The sequence below is a fragment of the Mastigoproctus giganteus genome, chromosome 9, assembly GCF_048544385.1.
Source record: "Mastigoproctus giganteus isolate SK-2022 chromosome 9, ASM4854438v1, whole genome shotgun sequence".
Lineage (NCBI taxonomy): Eukaryota > Metazoa > Arthropoda > Arachnida > Uropygi > Thelyphonidae > Mastigoproctus > Mastigoproctus giganteus.
In genome coordinates, this window is record NC_143583.1 from 154,694,335 (window position 1) to 154,718,166 (window position 23,832).

At 36.9% G+C, this 23,832-nt stretch overlaps 1 protein-coding gene across 1 annotated transcript in view; it reads left to right on the forward strand.

The window, feature by feature from the left end:
- LOC150080827 (amine oxidase [flavin-containing]-like) overlaps window positions 1-13,471 on the forward strand; it is a 238,711-nt gene extending 225,240 nt beyond the window's left edge. Inside the window, exons 15-16 of the mRNA XM_090380834.1 lie at window positions 8,951-9,048; window positions 13,333-13,471. Of these exons, the coding sequence (XP_090236960.1) occupies window positions 8,951-9,048; window positions 13,333-13,471 (237 nt within the window). The remainder of the gene's footprint in view (window positions 1-8,950; window positions 9,049-13,332) is intronic.
- The last annotated feature ends 10,361 nt before the right edge of the window (window positions 13,472-23,832 follow it).

Here is a 23,832-nt window from a genome sequence, read left to right on the forward strand (position 1 = left end):
AAAAAAAAAAAAGTAGCCCTACACTCAGAGTAGTGGAAAATGAAAAGAACCTGTGGGGTAATTGTGCAGTCAGATATGAAGTTCTCTGAGCAGTGCAGACAGGCTGCAATGACAGCTCATGGGATTTTTTTTAATGATATACAGGAATTTTGCTAGTAGGGATAAGGAAGTGACTATCCCATTGCATAAGGCAATGGCCAGGCCACATCTTGAGTACTGCATACAGGTTTGGAGGCCTCATTTTAGGAAGGATGTAGAGCTGCTGGATGAGTGCAGAGAAGGACAATGAGATCTGTGAGAGGAACAAAGGGGTGCTCTTACCAAGAAAGGCTTCAGTTCTGCAAATTGCTGCATTTGGAGAATAGGCACCTGCAAGATTATCTAACTGAGGTGTTTAAGACTTTGAATAGAGTAAAAAAAAAAAAGAGGTAGACTGCAGCCATTATCAATCCACTGCAGGATGGAAACCTCCTCAAAGATTCATGTTGAAAATATCCAAGCAAGCTCAATGCTGATGGGATTCTTCCTCTTGCTCAGACTATGCACATGAGTGGGCATAAATTCAAACTGAGGAAGGTCAGTTGCAGAATAGATGCATGGAAGCTTGCCTTTAGCCAGCAGGTGGTTGATTGCTGGTACAAACTTCTATCTGTTATTGTGGAAGTTGATAGCTTAAATAAATTCGAGGAAGAACTAGACAAACTCTTGGAGGAAATGGATAGATGAAATGGGAAGTGGTTTTTTTTTTTTTTTGGACTGACACTGTATAAGCTTGCTTTCTTGAATCATTTTCCACTACTAATGTTGATGCTAATGCTGATAATCCCATTATCTTATTTTCCCTAACATTTAGTGTTCTGGGTGGAAAAGATCTAAGTTCAAATCCCCTCCACCAGACTTACCCCGTGAAAGGCTGGTAAGGAGGACATTCTGAATACTCGAAATAAGTTCAAAGGAAAAAACTGGATGGATCTCAAGGATAACGACCTAGGCAATGGATATAGGACTACAAATTTTGTACAATTAGGGACATTACAGTAGCAACTTGGAAAGTTAGGGGAATAAATCATAAATTAGATGAATTGACCATGGAACTAGGAAAATAGGAATATTGAAATAGCAGTCATTACCAAAACAAAAAAGAAGAACAAAGGAGCCAAAGAAATACGTAACTTCATAATGATATACTCAGGTGTACCAAGTGAAATGTGGGCATCATCGGGAGTTGCCGTTATAATAAAGAAAGAATGGGAAAACAAAATATTAGACTACTCTTGGATATCACGCAGAATATTGAAATTAAGACTAAAAATTCTATCTTATACAATAACAATCATTGGCATCTACACACCAGTAGAAACAACATTGATGAAACCGTAGAATTTTATGACAAATTACAAGAGATCATAGATCAAACTAACAAAAACAAATATCTCATACTAGCAGGAGATTTTAATGCAAGAGTTGGTGCTCAATCAATAAACAAATGTATAGGATCAGAAGGCAAACCCATGGTCAACAGTAATGGAAGATGCTTGATAGACTTCTGCATTTTTAATAAACTTAAAATTACAAATACTTTTTTCAGACACAAGAATATCCATAAATTCACAGGGGAAGCAAGAAACACAAAGTCTATAAAAGATTATATTATTATCATTAATGAAAATTTAAATGACAAAATTTAGAGACACTAGAGTACTCAGAGGCAGTGAAATTGACAGTGATCACTACCTAGTAGAAAGCACTTTCAAAATAAAAAGAAATTATCTTAATAAAAAGGATGTAATAAATAGGATGTAGAGCTGCTGGAACGAGTACAGAGAAGGGCAACAAGATTAGTGAATGGAACAAAGGGGTGCTCTTACGAGGAAAGGCTTAAGTTTTGCAAATTACAGTGTCTGGAGACTAGGCACCAGCGAGGTGATCTGATAGAGGTGTATAAAGCCTTGAATGGTTTAAGCATGCTCAATGCTGATGGGATTCTTCCTCTAGCTCAGAAAAATCACCTGAGAGGGCATAAATTCAAATTGAGGAAAGACAGATGTAGGATAGACGTGCGGAAATTTGCCTTTAGCCAGCGGGTGGTTGGTTGGTGGAACAGACTGCCATCCCTTGTGGTGGAGGTTGATAGCCTAAATAAGTTTAAGGCTCAGCTGGACAGGTATTTTGAACGAACAGAGGGGTGAAGTGGAAGTGGGTTTTTTTTTTTTTTTTGGCTGATGCTGCATAAGCTTGCTTTCTTGCATCAAATGCCTCTACTAATGCTAATGCTAATGCTAAAAAGAAGAAAATACCAACAAATACTAAAAAATTAAAAATACATTTGTTGGAAGATGGAAGCACTAAATTCCTGTATGAAAATCGATTGAAAGATAAACTGAAATCAGATGAAAGTGATAATGTTCAGGAAATCTCCCAGAATTGAAAAAATCAATTCTGGGAGCTGCTGAAGAAAGTCTTGGATATAAACCTATAAAATATAAAAACTGGCTAAGAACTTGAAATGAAGAATTGAAACAAACAATCAATGAGAAAAAAAGATCTATAAACTGTTCCTACACACTAAAGACCTACATCTATACATAAAATATAAAAAGCTTAGAGCAGAAGTCAGAAAACTAACCAGAAGAATCCGACGAGATGACTGGGATAAATTTGTTAAATCCTTAGAACATGATATCACAGGCCCACAGAGAAGAGGTTTTAAAATTTTTAAGAAATTACAACTAGACACAAATGATCAAATAAAAACCAACTCCATCTCTCAAGCAGAATGGAAGCAACACTATTCCAAACTATGGTATAACCCTGGCACTACAGAATTGGAAGATGAATGGTAACCGAATATGAATAAAATATAACAATGGAAGAACTAAAGTTAATATTACAAAAATCAAAAAACCAAAAAAAGCCCAGGCATAGACAATTTGAATGTAGAACTATTTAAATATGGTGGCACCTTATTAAAAAACACACTACTAAAATTATTTAACATCATATGGCATAAGCAACAGATACCCAAAGATTGGGAAACAGGAATAGTAATCAATTTACACAAAAAAGGCTCCAGAAATAACCCTAGCGACTACAAAGAGGGTAACACTGCTATCAACTGCTTCAAAGCTATAGTATAATATACTAAAGAATAAACTTAATAAATACAGTGAACAATTCTTAGAAGAAGAACAATGTGGGTTCAGAAAAGGGAGAAGCACAATAGATGCCATTTTCTCATTACAACAAATTTTTGGAGAAAAGAAGAAAAGAAGTTGGTAGGTTGAATACCTACCAACATTTCTGCTGTTTATTGATTATGAAAAAGCATATGACAATGTAAACCAGGAAAAACCTAACATAACCTAAGGTAAATAAATTTGATGAATTTGAGGTATTGCTCAAAGCATCAAAGGCGGATATTTTTGGGATATCAGAGACGTGGTGTCACACAGATATAAGTAATGCAGAACTGGAATTTGGGGAGTACGTCTACAGAAAGGATAGACAGGATAGGAAGGGAGGAGGGGTTATGCTATTAGTTAAGAAACACATAAAATCCAAGGAAGTGAAGCCAGTCGACATCGCTGGGCAGTGCAGAGTCGAGTCAGTTTGGTGTGACATAAGCATTGGGAGATCGAAATTGAGAGTAGGAGTGTGCTATAGGCCTAATGACTCTGATGAGTATAATAAGAAACTGTACAAGGAAATAGAGTGGGCCAGTAAATCAGAGAGTCTTATAATGGGGGATTTTAATTTCCCAGATATTGACTGGAATTTGTGGGTTGGTCACTCACATACTAGCAAGGCTTTTGTGGATTTATTGGATGATTGTTTTCTAAATCAGCATGTTCGGGAGGCAACTAGAGGGAGCAATACTCTTGATTTGATTATCAGTAGTGATTCTTCATGCCTTAAGAATCTGCAGATACAGGAACCACTAGGTGGCAGTGATCACAGTGTGCTGAAGTGGGATTTACTCAAGGAGGTAACTACCATCAGGGGTAAAGGGAAGGGTTATTGCTTTCGTAAAGGCGACTACGATGGTCTGAGACAGTATTTAAATTCTATACAATGGGACCAACTGATGATGCTACCAACAGCAAACTCAAAATGGGAAGCATTCAAAGAACTTATCTTGGAAGCTACTAGGCTTTACATACCAACTAAGAAATATTGTTCAAGGTTCAGGCCTAAATGGATGTCAGATGAACTAATGAGACATATGGCAGAGAAGAAAAATGCATGGGATACATATAAATTAACATGTGACACAGAAGCCTATGATCGATATAAGTTGATCTGTAACCAAGTTACAAAGGAGGTTAGGCAGGCAAAGGCAGATTACGAGAAATCTTTGGCAGGGGATGCAAAGAAAAACAGCAAGGAGTTCTTTACTTATGTAAACTCTAGAAGGAAGGGGCTGAATCAGATTGGTCCACTTGATATTGATGGTTCAACTGTTCGTGATCCTGCTCAGGTAGCTAACAAACTAAATGAATATTTTGCATCTACATTCACACATGAGGAGTTATTCAGGAAGGGGAATGCCATAGATGAAGTAAACACTGGCAGTGAGCTAGATGATATTGTAATAATTGAGAGTAAATTGGAGGAGAAATTGTTGAAGATAAATACAAGAAAGGCATCTGGGGTGGATGGGATCTATCCAGTTATATTAAAGGAGGCAGCAAAGGAAGTAAGCAATCCGTTAGCCATAATTATTAGAGCTTCCTTGGACTCAGGGGAGGTACCCACAGACTGGAGATGTGCAAATGTCACCCCAATTCACAAAGGAGGATCAAAGGCTGACACAAGTAATTATAGACCTGTGAGTTTAACTTCTGTTCCAGGAAAATTAATGGAAGCACTGGTTAAAGAAGCACTGCAGGATCATCTTGACAAGAATTCAGTTATAGCTCAGACACAGCATGGTTTTGTTAAGGGAAGGTCTTGCCTGACCAATTTGATTGGATACTATGATGTAGTCACAAAATAATTGGATGCAGGGAATAACTTTGATATTATATATTTGGATCTTAGAAAGGCTTTTGATACTGTTGCACACGGAAGACTGCTGCACAAATTGGAGCAGTGTGGCATTGGTGGCAAATTGTTGCTATGGATAAAGGGATGGTTGAGTGGCAGAAGACAGAGAGTGGTAATTAATGGACACTGCTCATCATGGACTAATGTTATTAGTGGAGTCCCTCAGGGTTCAGTGTTGGGTCCATTATTGTTTTCTGTATTTATAAATAATATTGATGATGGTATATCAAGCTTAATGTCCAAGTTTGCAGACGATACAAAAGTTGGCAGGATTGTTAAGGACGCTACTGACGCTATGCTGCTGCAACAGGATCTGGAAAGGTTGAGCAGATGGGCTGAGAGGTGGGTGGCAAATGAAGTTTAACATTGACAATTGTAAAGTACTACATATGGGAAACAGCAACCCCAGAGCAATGTATCAACTCTGTGGTACTGCACTGACAGTGGTAGAGAATGAAAAGGACCTGGGGGTAATTGTGCAGGCAGATATGAAGTTCTCTGAGCAGTGCAGACGTGCTGCAAGAGTAGCTCATGGTGTCTTATCAATGATATACAGGAATTTTTCTAGCAGGGATAGGGAGGTGATTATTCCCTTGTATAAGGCAATGGTCAGGCCGCACCTTGAGTACTGTATACAGGTCTGGAGGCCTGATTTCAAGAAGGATGTAGAGCTGCTGGAACGAGTCAGAGAAGGGCAACAAGATTAGTGAACGGAACGAAGGGTTGCTCTTACGAAGAAAGGCTTAAGTTTTGCAAATTACAGTGTCTGGAGACTAGGCACCGGCAAGATGATCTGATAGAGGTGTACAAAACCTTGAATGGGTTGAGCATGCTCAATGCTGATGGGATACTGCCTCTTGCTCAGAATAATCACCTGAGAGGGCATAAATTCAAATTGAGGAAAGACAGATGTAGGATAGATGTGCGGAAATTTGCCTTTAGCAAGCGGGTAGTTGGATGGGGTGGAACAGACTTCCATCCTTTGTTGTGGAAGTTGATAGCCTAAATAAATTTAAGGCTCAGCTGGACAGGTATTTCGAACGAACGGAGGGGTGAAGTGGAAGGGGTTTTTTTTTTTTTTTTTTTGGCTGATGCTGCATAAGTTTGCTTTCTTACATCATATGCCTCTACTAATGCTAATGCTAAAAACTTTGGCAGATTCTATATGAAAAAAATATCCCAACCCAACTCCAGAAAGCGATGCAAAGCCTATATAAAAACTCAAAAGTCTGCATAAAATATTTTAATGGCCAACTATCAGACCCAATTAACACTAATAAAGTAGTCAAACAAGGATGTGGACTATCACCAAATTTATTTAATATCTACATCAATAAAATTATTAAAGAATGGAAACAAACAATTAACAACAGAATACAGACTCAATTTCGAATAGCAAAGATTTCTAATTAGATAAGAAATTCTATAACTTATCTAAATGTCAACAGAATACAGTCGAATAACAGGAATAAAATTCAAACTATATTATATGCTGATGATCAAGTTATAATTGTAAAATCCGAAGATGAACTACAGATAACAGCAAATGAACTGAATAAAATAGGTAAAAAGTATGAGATGAAAATCTCCACCTCAAAAACAAAATCAATGAGATTATGTGGAAAAAACATACAGAGTCAAAATTGTTATTGATGACAAAATAATAGAACAAGTATTTGATTTCACCTATTTGGGAAATTTAATATCAAATGAAGGGAAAGACATCCACACTAAACTACAAAAATATAATAAAATGAACAGAACAATTAAATGTCACTTCGGAAAACAAATGACAACTGAAACAAAATTACGACTGCACAACATCACTTCAAAATCAGCCCTCTTCTACAGCTATGAGACTTGGGTCATAAATAAGAAAGATGCACACAAACTAGAAGCAGCACAAATGAGATTTTTAAGACTATTATTAGGCTTTACAAGGCTAGACCACCAAATAAATTTAGATATTCGTGAGAAATTAAAAGTAGATAACATAGTAAATGACATAAAATGGTATCAGAAAAAATGGATCAACCACATAGAAAGAATGAACCCAGACCGGATCCCAAAATTAGCCTTTAACTACAAACCTTTAGGCAAGAGAGATGTGGATCAACCAAGATAATGATGTCGAGATCAAGGCCACCTCCAAGAGCTACAATGGAACAGGTCTTAAAAGACCTAAGCCAGACCAAGTTCATGATGATGATGTAACATTTTCTTAAAATATATGAAATCATTTTTACTATAAACTTAGTTTTTGACTTTAATCCCTTCTCCCTTAAAATTGGTGGGTGTTAGAGCAATATGGCTGCCATATTTCAATTTAGCAACATCAAATCTACAAGAATCACCTGAATTTTAACAGGTAGTGAAAAAAAAAATGGGATTTTTTTTGCCAACCAGTGTAATTACTCGTGTGACCTTTTGATCCCCCTTTATGAATTGAGGATACATTTGTACATCTGCATTTCACAGGGTCCTCCCCTGAATCCAAAAAAGCCTCTCATAATTATAGCTAAGGGTTTGCTTACTTTCTTTGCTGCCTAGGTACAAAAAAAATTTTTTTTTTTTTTTTTTTTTGTTGAACAGAGTTATGAATCCATTTGCTTATGCGCAAGGGAACAAGTCACAATGTCAGTTTAAAATATCTCTGCCCTAGATTACAATTACAATAATATTATAGTTAAAAATACTGGTTTGAAAAAGTACTGGTTTGAATAAGATGATACTTACCAGAACAAAGGAGTGGAAATAAAACTAACAGACTTCACTAATTCACCTGGAATCTACTGTAGCCATAATCATACAAAAAAAGATTGTACCTATTATTTGGAGTACCTATTATTAGAGAGATACCTTTAACATGGTATCTTTGACTCCAAATCAAGACTTACACTTGATTTTCTGCTACAAAGTGCCTATTATTCCTTTACTATCAAAAAACAGCACTGATATCAATTTTTTGGCAGACTGAACAGTATGGAATTTTTTGCAGACAGTCTTTATACTTCCAAATGCTGATTTGCTGCTTAGTCTTTGGATTATAATGTCATACATGATTTATCACAAGTGAAAACTGTGGATTAAAAAAAATATGGGTTTTGTTCGCCCCATGGCATAAATTCAGCGAATAAATTTCAACTTGCATTTGTTTTTGCTCACCATTAAGGGCATACAGAACCATCAGGCACAAAGTGGGATAGGTTTAATGACACGATCACAATATTGTGACATCACTAAAATGAAACACTCAGCTTTACTGCTATTTCTTGTAATGATAGTCTTTGGTCTCCCTTTGACACCTGTTCCTCTCTACAACAAATGCGTCTGTTACAGTAGTGCTCATCAGTCACTTATTTGGTGGTCCATCACTGCAACTTTACCACGTTAAAATATTTCCACAACTTAAATAATGTTGAACTTTTGAAAGAATTGGTTGTAGGCTCCCTGAAACATCTTATATGTCTCCTGATTGGTTCCCATCCTCAGTTTAACAAAAAACTCTATCACAGTTCTTTACAAAACAGTAGTTTAGAGTCTCCATAAATTTATAAATGTGCTCTTGTTCAAATCTCCATTTTATTAGGAATATATAATGTTATAGACCTTGCAACTGAGGAGGGGAGATATAACTAAGGATTAATAACAACAATCCTCAGAGAGCATTTAAATTTGAATATAAAATACAGAACGATGCATCAGATTTTTCTATGTAAGAAGAGTGTTAATTTGTGAAATTCGTCAAACAGTGCTCTTCTCTGATGGTTACTTTTCTTGACACTGCAATAACACTGTTCTCAGAAGACAACTCATTCAGTGACTTACAAACATGTTTAATCCATATTTTAGAATAATAATCACTATTGATTTATGTTATTTATTGCTTACTCTTTCCCTGTAGCCTGTGCATTATGAAGAAAAAAACTGGTTATCAGAACAATATTCAGGTGGGTGCTATGTATCAACTTTTCCACCTGGAGTCCTTAGCCGTTATGGAAAGTAAGTTACCAGATTTATTTTGTATTTCATTTAATCCTTATGATAATTAATTTTATGCTTATTTCTGTGCTCAAAATAGTTCCTGTTTATTGTTATAAATGTCCATTTAGAAAATTGAGAAGCTTTTTCGAAACAGTGTTATATTGTGAAATTAAACTGCATATATATGTTGTTTTTCAAGTATTAAATTAACCTCAGGTATTAAAAATTTCAAGTTAAAACCCTAATTTACAACAAGTTACCTCAGGTTAATTTCAAGTATTAAATTAACCTCATGTCCAAAAAATTTAGACCAGTAGGGTGCACTTTACATAAAGTTGTGTGGTGCACTTTACATAAAGTGCACCACACAACACTGTTAACTTAATTTGTTAAGGGGGAACCATGCTTACTAATCTGAATAGCTATTTTGATGCAGCCACTCATGAGCCAGATGTAGGAAATAATTTCAACATAGTGTACTTGGATTTTAGAAAAGCATTGATTAACCACCTCATGAGAGGTGTCTATATAATTTAGAACATGTAGGGATCACAGGTAAGATTCTAAGATGGATGACAGGGTAGGTGAAGGGAAAGAGGCAGAGGAATGGTATTAATGGTTACTCTTTGTATTGGGCTAATATCAGAAGTTGAGTAGCCAAGGATCTTGTATGAATATATCATCTTGTATGTTGGGTAGCCAAGGATCTTGTAGAGGAGTAGTATGAAGGAATAGAGGGTGTGATGTTAAAATTTGCAGATGATGTAAAGATTGAGAGAGTGGTTAATGACCACTGCAGAGCAGCACTTCTAAGGATGACATTCAATAGGCTTCAGATATGGTAGAAAAAGTGGCAGCTATGTTTTAATGCAGCAAAATGCAAGTTCTTACACTTGGATAACAGCAAATCCAAAATAACTTATACATTTGGTGAGGTTGAATTAAAAAAAAGTAGAAAAGAGGTTTAGGGTTATGATATAGGTTATCATAACCCTATCATTAGACACATATATATATATATCTAATAATTTATTGAACATTTGCTTGTAGAGATAGGGGTAACATATTCTGACTATACTGTTGAAGCTAAAAGTAAATAAGGCACACAGAGCAGATGAGCTCTATTCAATTATATTAAGAGAGGCAGCAAAAGAGGTAAGCAAACCTGTAGCCATAATTATGAGAGCATCCTTGAATTCTGGAGAGGTGCCTATGGATTGAAGATGTGCAAATATCTTCCACTTCATAAAGGGAGGAGGGATCAAAGAACAAAGTGAGTAATTTCAACCCAATTATCTTAACTTCTGCTCAAGGGAAAATAATGGAGTCACTGATCAAAGAAGGAATGCAGAACCATCTAGACAGGAGTGCAGTTATTTAAACACAGCATGGTTTTGTTAAAGAGCGATCTTGTTGAATAATTTTATTGGGTACTATGATGCAGTAACAAAGGAAAAGTATGCAAAAAAGTAATTTTGTTATGACATACTTGGATTTCAGGAAAGCCTTTGATATTGTTGCATAAAATACTGCTGTACAAATTGTAGCAGTGTGGCCTTAAGGGCAATTTACTGCTATGATTAAAGGGATAGTTAAGTGAGAAAAAACAGAGTGGTTATCAATGGACACTGCTATTATTGGACTAATGTTATTGGTAGAGTCCCTCAGAGTTCAGTGTTGAGCCCATTGTTATATTCAATATTTATTAATAATACTGATAAAGGCATATCACTTTAATGTCTAAGTCTGCAGTAATATAAAGGTTTACAGGGTGGATAATGATAGTAATCAGAGTATGCTACTAACAGGATCTAGAAAAATTAACAGATGAGCTGAGAAGTGGCAAGTGAAGTTTAACATTCACAAATGCAGGGTACTGCATATAGTATATTATTGTGGGTACTGCTTACCCACATAATATAGATCCCACAACCTCTATGGGTATGGGAAAGTATAGGTCTTCTTCTGAAGTAGTTTAAATTACATTGCGATTGCTGATTAAATTTTATACAGCTCTGTATTCTTGAGCTTTGAAAGAGATTTCAGAAGGAATCACTACTGTTCAACTCTGCTTAGCATTAATCCACACAAACTTGTTTGTGCCATACAATTTGTTTTCTAAAAGTTTTTAACAATTGTCTTTCTGAAAATAATTTCAGTATTGAATTTGATATACAGTATTAATTCTAAGCTTCGTGGCATTGAACAGTGACCAGAAAGGAAGATTAAATTTTTACACTAGTAAATGTAAACAATTCATGTTAGCACAAAGTTAGAATATCACCCTACATAAAAGGGTAGTAAGTGTAATGAAGTTACTGTTACCTTTACAAAACTCATGGAATCCAAAACTTACAGAACCCCAACCACGTGACATCATTCTAATGCTAAATATGCATATGTGAAGTTACAATTATGTAGCTGAGTCCTTATTTCTTATTTATATGCTATATTGTAAAGTGTATTCCTTGTCTCATTTGGAAGCATGGAATCGTTATACGAAACTGAAAATTTTAATTTTAAGTACAGTAATACCCCGACTTACGCTGTTCTTGATTTTTTCGTTTGGCAACGCTGCCGCCCACTATCTTCAAGGTCGTTTTTCATATGTTATCGATATACGGTGCGACGGCGGAGAATGAGAGCGAAAGATGAACAAAATTCAACTTTGCTGCTTTTATGTTTTTTATATCAGTGAAGGGGAAACACATTTCACCATAATAACGTAAAAACCAACACAGTTCCAGCTATCGGTATAATCGCAAATGCAATTAGATCGAGTTTACTACCAGTTTATAACAGATTTCACTAGCAGAAATGCAACTGGATTTTTATTGTTTTATGGTAGTAACCCCTAAAAATGTGAGGTGTTAATAGTGTATCTCTGCCTTTATGGTGTTGTTTATTCAGTTGCTACATGCGCGCAGCTTTGTTTATGCATATCAAGCGTGCCTCCTCGTTTTGTAATTGTGCTTTATTCCCTAAAAATGAGTAAAATACTTAATTAAAAGGTGTGAAAAGGAAGCGTCCTGGTGAAGACACTGCAGATTCAGAGAGAAAAAGAAAAGCAATTATCGATAAACAGAGGCGGACTGGATCAAAAATTCTTATCCGGGGAAAATTTATAGTGGCTTATAATTTATAGTGGTTTATGGCCAAAATCACACTGGCCCACCAGGGCTTCCCCGGTAAGGCTTATGGCCAGTCCGCTGTCGATAGAGAAAAAATATAAAATTGTGAAATGCTTTGAGCGAAATGAAAGACCATGTGATATTGCACGTGCTACAGGCCTAAACGAAGCAACGGCGAAGAGCACATGACAATTGCAAACTTGACAGGTTGAAAATTGAAAAGGGCTCAATTGTAAAGGGCTTAAAAATTTTAGAAAAAATAGACATCGAACTTCTTGAAAGAATCCAAAGACAGGTAACTCTGGTGAGATCGGCAAAAGGGCATCCATATGACGAGAGACTTTGAATATGTGGGTGTCACTTGGAAACTAGGCACCTTAGAGGAGACGTGATTGAGGTGTTTAAGGCTCTGAGAGGCAAAAGTAAAAATGAATGAGGATGAAATTTTCACAGTCATAAATGATTTTAGAACAGGGGGCCATATTCAAGTTACAGGAGAGAAGTTTAGACTGGATTGCAAGAAGTTTTATTTTTGAGTTATAAATTACTGGAATAAGTTACCTACATGGGTGGTAAAAGCTGACAGTTTGGTAAAATTCAAAGGTCAGCTGGATATGTATCTACAGGAGGAATGAAACACATAGGTTGTCTATTTCCTTTTCTTTTATTATTTATCAATTATTTATTTAATTTATTTATTATTATTATTTTACTTTTTTTCTTTCTTTTTTTTTTGGCTGGTGCAGCATAAGCCTTAGGCTTCCTTGCACCATATGGCCATTACTAATATTCATTTGAAAAAACTGGGTAAATTATATTTTCAGTTATAACAGAGTTATCTTACAATGTGGGTGTTAAGGTTTTTCTCCCAAACCTGCATTATGCAACACACTCATTAAATTTCTCAACTTTTTTTTTTTAATTATCTAGCTCCCCTAAACTTTTGTAAGCTTCTCACAGCCCACTTATTAATTATTGGAAAAAAAATATATATATAAAAATAATAGGGTTATTGACATAATATAAATTAATATATTTTGGAGTAATCTTAAAAACATTTTTGGGGCCCATTTCAGATTCCTTCACAGCCCATGAGTGAAACACTGTAAAAGATTGCTCAAAAGACTTGACTACAAATATTAAACCTAATGTGAAATTCTCTACCTTTCAGAATTCTAAAGGAACCATTCCACAGGATTCATTTTGCAGGTACAGAAACTGCTACTTCATGGCCAGGTTATATGAATGGTGCTGTCCAAGCAGGGGAACGAGCAGCTCAAGAGGTAAAAAAAAAAGTTCTCAAAATTTAAAACGCTCTATTAAATGTTTTTTTGGAATTACGTTATTTATTTTCCTACATATATTTCATTTGAGGATCCTTTAGTATATAGTTGCAAATGATGTTTGCTTCTACTGTTAACTATTTATCAAAGTATCTTTTATTACTAATAATGTAATTACCTTTACTGCTGGAAATCTAAAGTTCACTGCTAACGTGAATATAACTTGATTTTGTTTTACCATTTTATGATTATAAAAGTAATCATAAAAAGTTGTTACAGAATGTAAATTTTAACGTTCTGTAAGCCACCCAAATAACACTTGAAGATGTATCCTAAATATAAGGGTTATCCCAAAAGGAATGCACAAAAGCGGTTAATTTAAGATGAATTTATTTTATAACATAATTTACGTTAAAAATCTTCCTTTACACCTTATGACTGCTTCCCAACATTCAGGTAATTTTTGAATGCTTTAACTGTCTTCTGGAGTTAGATGCCTGATGTGTTTGGTCATGGTTGTACTTAATATTTCCTAAAGAGAGGTTTTTGTCCACATAACAGTTACTTGAGCTTGAGGAATAAATCATAATCACAAGAACTCAAATCAGGACTGTGGGGAGGGTGACGTAGTGATCTCACTTGTAATCAGTGAAAACAAGCTGTACATACCATATGATATGAGGCCTTACATTACCATGGCATATGAGCACACTAGCGTCCAGTGGCAACTCGTGACTCTGATGTATGGGGTGCTGCTTCTTAAAGTTATATTAAATTGCCTTGGTTATAAGACATGTAGACATAGACAGTATTAATAATAAGCAAGTTAATAATACTACAAAACATTAACTGGACACTTACCATTAATAGACGTGGGTAATCTTGAAATTTTATTTAAAAATAAAATCTATTCTTCGGTTTTTATTTGTTGAAAATAGATTAATAACTTTTTCATTCAAGTTTGGTGCACTGTTGACCAAATCAGCACCGTTCACTCTGCAGTTCCTTTAACTCGTGTTGTCACCTCTAAAAAAATGCATATTGGCAACCTGCCAAATAGACATTGCCTCAACCACCAAATGCAAAATGTGGAACTGTCTAGTGCACAGTTCCATCTACAGTTAAACTTCAAAGTTGAAAAGGATTTTGTGATTTTATTCTTTTTATTATTGAAATGATTATTAGAAACAGTTGTTTTTCCATGAACTAAAGGCCTTATTAGTCTATGGTTGAGCCTGGATGGCCCAGGCTCTGTTTAATACCCGTGTTAAATAAAGCAATTATTTATTTATTTATTATTATTATTATTTTATTTATTTATTTATTTTTTGATTATTGGAAATAGAGGATGAGTATACTATATGCAGGACCTGTTAATAAAAATATTCATTGCGCTGCATTGTTCTTCACAAAACTTCATATTACTTCATTGACTGTATATTTAGATTTAAAAAGCTTGGGGTGCTACAGTTCCACAGTGCCTACTAAATGAGCCGCCTCTGCTAGCTTCCAACATCTGTGGCCATTTCTGACGAATTTTGGGGCATAATTTCTGATGACGAAATATTGCATATTCTCATCCAGTTACTGATTCTCCAAGTAACACATGATAAGCAGTAATAATGCCCTCATGATCATAGACTAGGATGACTATTTCCTTCACCTTCAATTGTTGCCTGCAACATTTAGAGGGGTGTGGCAACAATGGTTGCTTCCACTGAACTCATAGTGACTTCAGTTAAGGTTGAAAGTTGCACATCTGTGTCTCATCAATAGCAACAATGCATTTTTAAAAAATCTTCACCTTGTTGGTAATGTGCAAGTAATTGCATTACAATTTCTTTACTCTTTTCTTATTGTTTATCTGGCAGCAAATGTGGGACCCATCGAGGAGTGACCTTTCATTTTTGTAACACCTCAGTTAAAATTCAGTGAACAGATGATTTTAGTATTTCAAATTTGTTATCTATTTCTTCACCATTTTGGAGAAGGGAGAGTTTCTGTCGTCCTCTATTTTTTTTTTAAATGGTGGTAATAATAAGTGCTGATGTGATGTCTGTAGGATTCTTCTCTGCCTGAGTGTTGCTTGTCTTCAGTACTGTACTGACCTTGAAGACAAGCAATATTCAGGAAGTGTGGTGAATCAACAATAGATTGTACTACAATCTACCTGACTCGCCACACACTTCCCATAACAATTCACAAATTTTTGCATTCAACCTACCATGTAAAGTTTCAGTTTTGATAAAAGATCTTTGATCTGAAACTGCAATCTAATCCAAAGCAATAACACCATCCATTTTTAAAGGTCTCTCTACACAAACATTCAATGCAGGGAACTCTGTTTAAAGCACACTAATGTTAGGGTTAAACTTCAGATTATTACCCTGACAAATGTCAGTTACACAAACATATGGAGTGAGGAGCATATGCAGTGTGTGTGCATTACTTTTGGGATAACTCACATTAATAGTCTGGATTAAACAATAGTGGGTGTTTTAAATTATAAATTAAATAATGAAAAATATAATATGTGAGAAAAGGGATCCCTCTCACCCCAACAGCTACTCTAATTAGAGATATCACTTCAAACACATGAACAAAAACCAGACAAGTATAAATATGTTAATATGACAATGTAATTCTTGGCAAAAATATATAATTTATTTAAACGTTATAAACATAAGTGGGTTTACATAATATCAATTAAAATATTTTAGAGTAATAAATCTTAAAACTTTTTTGGGGCCCCACTTCAATGAATATAAATATAACCTGACTGAGGCTGAATCCCTGGCCTTCTAGCCATGAAAGGCCATACTGCATATACAAAGTAATAACTGCTATCGCAATAAAGATTTTTTCCAATAAAATTGTAATTTACATTATTACTCTGCTATCATCTAGCTGCACATGCAACCAAAATGTAAAGGATTATACATACATCGAGTGGACAGTTTATTAAATACATCTTCATCATCCAGGGAGCTGACTGGTCCATCAGAGACAGTTTTTTATTGTGTCCATACTAGGTTATATAAATCAGATAGCCAGTTAGTGAGGTGGGGGGGGGGTGTTTCCAATTCAGTGAAAGAATGGGCCACTGCTTGACCTAAGTGACTGAGTGTGGCATGACAGTCGGTTCCAGAGTTATTGTTGCAAGTATCATAGAGACACTGCCACCCTGATGAGGTGTTCACACACAAAAGTGTTTAGGGTGTACTAAGAATGATCCAACAACCAGAAAACATCCAGGCAGCAGCATTCCTGTGAGTGGAGACAGCTTTTTCATGTGAGAAGTTGACAGATGGTAAAAAGAATTGTGCAGTATAACAGATAGGCGACATTTGACCAGTTGTTGCCTATCTGTTAGACTGCAATACAAGATATATTATCAGAATGCATTGGATCTTGTCATGAATAGGGCATAGAAAGAGATTGATGGAGCTCCATTCTTGTAAGTTAAACAAGCTGCTACAGATACAGCGGCAAAGGAATACCAACATTGGTTTTTAGTTGTTCCAGCAGGACCATGCTATGGTGACAGCACATTAATCTAGACCCATTATGTCAGGTATGAACACTGTGTGGTTGAAGTGTGATGGTGGGGAAAGTGTTTTTGTGGCACACTTGATGTCCCCTGATGCTGGAAATCAATGTCTGAGTGCCACAAACTACTTGAACATTCTTGCCAATTTGGTATGTCCCTTCAAGCTCACAGTTTATCCATCTGGTAACAGTTAATTCCAGCAGGATAATATGCTATCTCACAAGGCAAAGATCATTGTTCCCCGCCCCAATAACCAGACTGTTCTGCAGGCTAACAATGGTACTACTCACTATTAGGTTGATATATTCTAATAAACTGACCATTTAATATAAGATGTGCAGAGGTTTGCCTTCAGCCAGCGGGCGGTTGATTGTTGAACAAACTTCCATCTGTTGTTGTGGATATTATTAGAGAGGATGGACAGGTGATGTGGTTTTTTTTTTTTTTTTTTTTGCTGATGCTATAAGTTTGTTTTCTTGCATCATATGCTACTACTAATAATGATTAAATTATACTGTGATTTAAATTAGGTGATATCACTAATCTGTTTGATAATATTGCATGAAAGCAAACTATCAGCAGTAGTTTTAAATAAAATTATTTCTTGGCATGTTTCCTGAGAGATACCCATGCATTTCTTGAGAGATACTCATGCAACAGAACTGATGGGATTTTCTGTATAAAAAGCTTATCGGTGTATCTACTTGGTGGAAGATCCATGATTAAATTTTAGCTGAAAATTTTGATAAATTAACATACTGGATGTTCGGCTATACAACAGTTTTAAATTTTGTATTTATTTCCAAGTAATGCACATGTTCAGTTGGTGCATTTTGATTTTATCTGATTATTTAACAAACTGAAAGAAGCAGTGTTCAACTAAAAGCGATTTTATCTAACAACAACAACAACAAACAAAAAAAACAAAAAAAAAATCAGTAATATGTATTTCTAGAAATCAAAATTTCAGATCTTTATATAAAGATTGGTTTCTTGCAGATAATGCATAAACTTGGTCTGATTCCTGAATCTGCTATACTGTTGAAGGAGAAAGAGTGTGAGGTAAGTATATAAATGAGATAGAGACTAATAAGTTTCCTTAATAATTTCCTAAAAGTTTTATAAGGATTTGCTCCCTACAGCTGAAGATAATTTCAGTTACTTAAACTGTAGAAATTATCCACTGCATAATCAGTAAGTATGGAAAAAATTAAGAATTTTAACTCCACTGGGTGTGCCAAAGAAGTCACAATGAGTACTCATTTTGGGGATAAAAGTAAGAAAAAGTTTCAAATAATACACTAAGGATGAAAGGTAGAACACTACTTGGAATGAATAAGAAATATAATTTATTGAAGCGGTTGCTGCTTTGTAATATACAGGCAGAATAATACTAAGCTAAACAAACATCAGGTAAAAACCTGAAATAAAATTGAAAAGGTAAGGGTAGAATGAGTAGGGCCATTTTGGCTGAAGTGCCATGGCCTTCAACAGCAGGTTTTGGAGTTTTAGACTGGAGAAAAAACTCCATAGGGTGTTTTAACCTCCATAGAACAACTAAGGTGGCTACAAATGGAGGAAGATTGTGATTGGTCCAAGCTGAACACCTGTGAAATCTGCATACTTTCACAGTAACTATTTCATGTGATGGCATTTGTAGCTCAATAGAAAGTTGCTCAATGATGATTGGCTCTAGCTTGTCTGTTTTAAATATGTAGTGATCTATGTAGGATGACTGGGGGATCGAATGGATGGTGCTTGATTCAGCTGACGAGCTGTAAGCTGTCTGGAAAATCTGGCTTGAATTCTTTGAGACCTCTGGGTGACCCTAGAGATGGGGAGAGGATTATTGAAGGGGATCTGAGGTATCTCCTGGAGTGACATCTGAGGTCAGGGAAGAGGGCAATCCAAGAGGACAGGTGAACCTGCCAATATTTCTGTTGATATTGGACCTGGGCTCTGTTGGATGGATTTTATGAACTCCATCCAGCAACAATTTTGTGAGATCTGGTGGACCTCGGGACTCTTTAAGGTTAATAGTATGGTTCTCACAGGTGCTGGGAAATACCATGTTACCCCCACCAAGCCACCCCATGGATTTGTCTCAGAATGTTCAGCTGTGTGAGCACCCAGCATGCAGTATAATTTCTCGATATAGCATTTACCGCACTAGCAATCCACTTGGTAGACAGAATTGCACACATTCAAAGCAGATGGGGAGGGGGCAGATGCTCTCAGTATCTGACCAAAACTTAGAGTTGCCTGTAAAATATACTTTTATGTTGCACTATTTAGCTATTTTGATGATTCCCCCACTCAGTAAAAGAATATGAAATGGGGAGGATTCACAGGGATTTCTTGATGTGAGGGGTGCCTAAAAAGTTGGATATATGTCTTGATAATATGGTTAGTGAACTTTGGGAATTAATTGTTAAGGCAAAGAACATCTTTTAACCCTGTCAAGTTTGGGGGCTAAGTCTTGGGGACTACAAAGATTTGGACCCTTGGGATCAGGTCCTTAACTAATCCAGCCTTGTTGTTGGTGGGGATGATGGGGTATTTGAAAAGAAATCCAAAACAGTGTGACGGATTTCTTTTCAAATACCCCATTTTTAATATTATTTAGCCTGTACATCAAAAATTATTTCTTATTCACAGAGAGTAGAGTTCTACCTTTCATTCTTGGTATATCGTGTTACTTGCATGTGGAAAATTGCCCTTTACCTCCAATATTCTGTTTAAAATCACACACTTTATAATTCATTCTTTATTCTGACACTATATCAAATAATAAGAACAAGTAATATCTTCAGTAGCATCAAGTTCTTATCCAAAAAAAATTCTCGACTGTGTAACTTCAACATATAGAAACATGAACTAAGAGAAAGGTGAAACCAAAACTCTATATGAAAATTACGTATGAACAGATCCAACGTCCATTTTGTACACCAACACTGAATTTTTTTACAGCTATATGCAGAGCATGTGATAAGTTATCTACCTTGACTATAAATATGCTTAATATATAAAATAACTACAGGGTGTCTCAAAAATATTGGTACAAACATTTAGGGGAGGTAGGTAACATCTAAAGGAATGTGAATCGCATAGGAACCCATAACCGGAAACGTCACCGTAAGTCAGTAGACAGCGCTGTTCATCAGTTTGCGAGAGGGAAACTTTCTGGTTTACTCATTCGGGCAGTAGTCGCCGCACGAAGAGCATGCATTGATATATGAACTGTGAGCTGGCAGACATGCACCTAATGTATGGATTAGCAGAGGGCAATGGACGAGCCACTCAACGAATTTATGGAGAACGCTTCCCAGAGAGACATGTACTGGACCACCATTTGTTTGCGCGTGTGCATCAAAATTTGTGCAATTATGGGTCATTTAGAGGAAACAGGAGTAGTGCGGGCAGACCACGTTCGACATGAACTTCGGCCATGGAAGAAAGTCTGTTGAATGCCGTCCAGAATAATCCTACTACCAGCACATGTGCCGTTGCCTCTGCCTTAAGAGTGTCTCGTTGCAGTGCACAGCGTGTCTGGCACGACGATTCCTTACACCCCTTTCATCTCCAAAGGGTTCAGTTACTGCTCCCCCAAGATCATCCTGCATGTGGCTTTCGCGTAGTAGTTTCTCCAAGAAAGTGTTCAAGACTTGAATTTTCCAACCTATGTTTTGTTAATGGATGAGGCTTATTTCACTCGGGAAGGCTTATTCAATCAGCACAATGCTCATGGGTGGGCTCACGACAACCCACACGGTGCGTGGCCCCGTGCGGCACAACATCGCTTCGCAATGAATGTGTGGGCAGGTATGGTCGGTGACTGCTTAGTCAGCCCATACCTGTTACCATCCCGCATGAACTCCGTTAAATATCAGATCTTTCTTGAACAAGTTCTACCAGGGTTACTTGACTATGTTCCAGCAAATGCGAGATGCAACATTTGGTTTCAACATGACGGGGCGCCTGCCCATTATGGAAGGTGTGTTTGTGACCATTTGAACAGGCGTTTTGGGCATCAATGGATTGGCCATGGTGGACCCGTTGCTTGGCCCCCATGCTCACCTGATTGATCGAGCCTTGATTTCTTTCTGTGGGGGGGCCTCAAATCTATTGTGTATGAATCGCCTGTGGAGACAGAAATGGATCTCGTGGCGAGACTCATATGCACTGCTGCTACTGTAAGAAACTCCAGGTGTGTTCGACCGTGTCCGCCAATCCATGCTGTGTCGGTGTCACACATGCATCGCATCTCATGGTGGAACCTTCGAGCATCTGTTGTAACATCATGAAATGCATCCATCTCGTACTCATTGTTAATATTATGACAAATAAAGGTTTGCCACTAATTACTGTCTTATGTCAGTTCTGCTTCTTGTGCCACCGCTACTACTTTCCCGTGACGTTTCCGGTTATTGGTTCCTATGCGATTCACATTCCTTTAGATGTTACCTACCTCCCCTAAACGTTTGTACCAATATTTTTGAGACACCCTGTATAGTTGTATCATACTCTCATAAATCACTCTGGTCCAGCTCAATGATTTAAATGAAAATTTTTAAAAAATTTATTCACTCGGGTTCAGCTCAATGAAATGATTTCGAGCACAAAAGAAAACATGGTTATTATGACTCTGGGGCATCAGATCATCATCAAATTTTTGATAAAAGAAGGGAATTGACCAAAAGTTATTTATGGAACCCCTGCCCAGGACAACCAACAGAAGTAACAATTCCAGTATTGTGCCACAAAGTTGAAGACCTCATTATGCAACATATATGTATTGAGGTGTCTATGATAGGCAGAGAATGCAATATTTCTGAGAGGCAGAGAATGTGATATTTCTGAGAGGCCGGTAATGACCATCCTTCATGATCACTTGGCCATGTCAAAGATCAGTTCTTGCAGGGTGCTAAGAATGCTCACACTTCTTCAGAAACAGTGAGAGCACAAATCCACAAAAAAAATTTAAACATGCATGACACTGATCTACAAGGGTTTCTTTCAAGAACTGTAACTTGTGATGAAATGTGGCTTCATCACTTGGATACAGAATCAAAACAAGAGTCCATGTAATACATCCTTGATTTGATTCCGTATGGGTCGTTGTTGTTGTTGTTATTTGGGTTTTAGGAGCACTAGCAACTAAGGCCATATTGCTCCGGGGATATGCGGTGGTCATTCCCTGACCTTTCCGCATCCTACGTATTTGGTGGTCACGGGCTCGAACCCCGGTCTAATCAAGAAGCGTGTGCTATGCACTGCTGCTGCTGCTCCTGCCCACCTGGCTACGGAGGCACCTCCATATGGGTCAACCACCATCACCCAAAAATCAAAACCCAACTCTCTGCAAGGAGAATCATAGCTATCTTCCTTCCATTATTGAAGGAATTCCTCTGATAGACTACATATCTCATAAGAAAACAATCACTGAAGATGCTTATACTGTTCTCAAAAATTTAAGAGAGAGGTCAAAAGAGGAACAGAGGGGTTGATTTTTTTTTTTTTTTTTTTTTGTTTAGTTATTGGCGCATCAGCTTCTATGGCCATAATACACCTCCCAAAGTTTTTGCATTTTCTACTCTGATCCAAGCCCAAGGCGAGATTCGAACCTGCGACCTTTGGGTTGCCAGGCAAGCACTTTACTCGCCCGCCTAGCCTGGTCAGCAGAGAGGTTGACATAAGGTGTCCTGCTTCTTAATGACAATGCTTCTGTATATGTCTCATAATTATATAGAGATAATTGCTGCTCTCAAAGGCTTAGAGGGAACAGGTATTCTGTGTGTTATCAGACACTCAGTCTAAAACACTGATGGATCAAATATCTTTCTATTACAGAAGATTTAGGAGAAGTCCGGTTGGCCTGCTTCCCTAAAATCCACTCATGCGCACCTTCTTGATGGTAAGCCCTGTTATGCCACTTTAGGTGGCAACGAACGTGTAGAGTGGTTCTCTTCAAGACACCTGGTCAGCGTGAAGAGGAAAAGACCAAACCCTCCAGCATATGACAGCATGACAAAACCAATGGCCCTCAGTCCCCAGTGGCTTTCACTCCCCCTCTTATGGCAGCAAGAAGATCAGAGTGGAAGCAGAGGGTGCTAAGAATCTCTGGGTACAACCAGGCTGCCACACATGGAAACTGAACTTGGCCTGTTACAACGTAAGATCGCTCATCGGTGAAGACAGGATATTAGAGCTGGAAAAGGAACTAAAACATGTGAATTGGAATATCATCGGTTTGGCTGAAACAAGAAGAAGAAATGAATCACTTATAAGTTTATCAAGTGGAAATCAGCTGTACACCAATGGAAACAGTGAAAAGAGCAAAGGTGGAGTTGGGTTTCTGGTCCATAAAGATATAAAAAACAACATTTTGGAATTCAAAAGTACATCACCAAGGGTGTCAAGACTAATACTCAAGATTTCTAAGAAGTATAAGCTAAAGGTTATAATGATTTATGCACCAACATCGAGCCATCATGTTGAAGAAATTGAGAGTCTTCTAAATGAGCAGAAAACCCACTACACTATTATTATGGGGTACTTCAATGCTAAGGTTGGAAAAAGACAAAACAGCACAGAAAGGGGAACTATAGGAAATTTTGGAATTGGTGAAAGACTTGTGGAATTTGCAGAATCTCAAGGATTGTCAGTAATGAACACTTTTTTTCAAGAAAAGGGTGAACAGAAAGTGGACATGGAAGAGTCCAAATGGATTAACAACTAATGATATCGACTTCATCCTCGCTAACAGAAGATATATCGTGAATGATGTTACCGTCCTGAATAAGATAGACGTTGGAAGTGATCACAGAATGGTAAGATG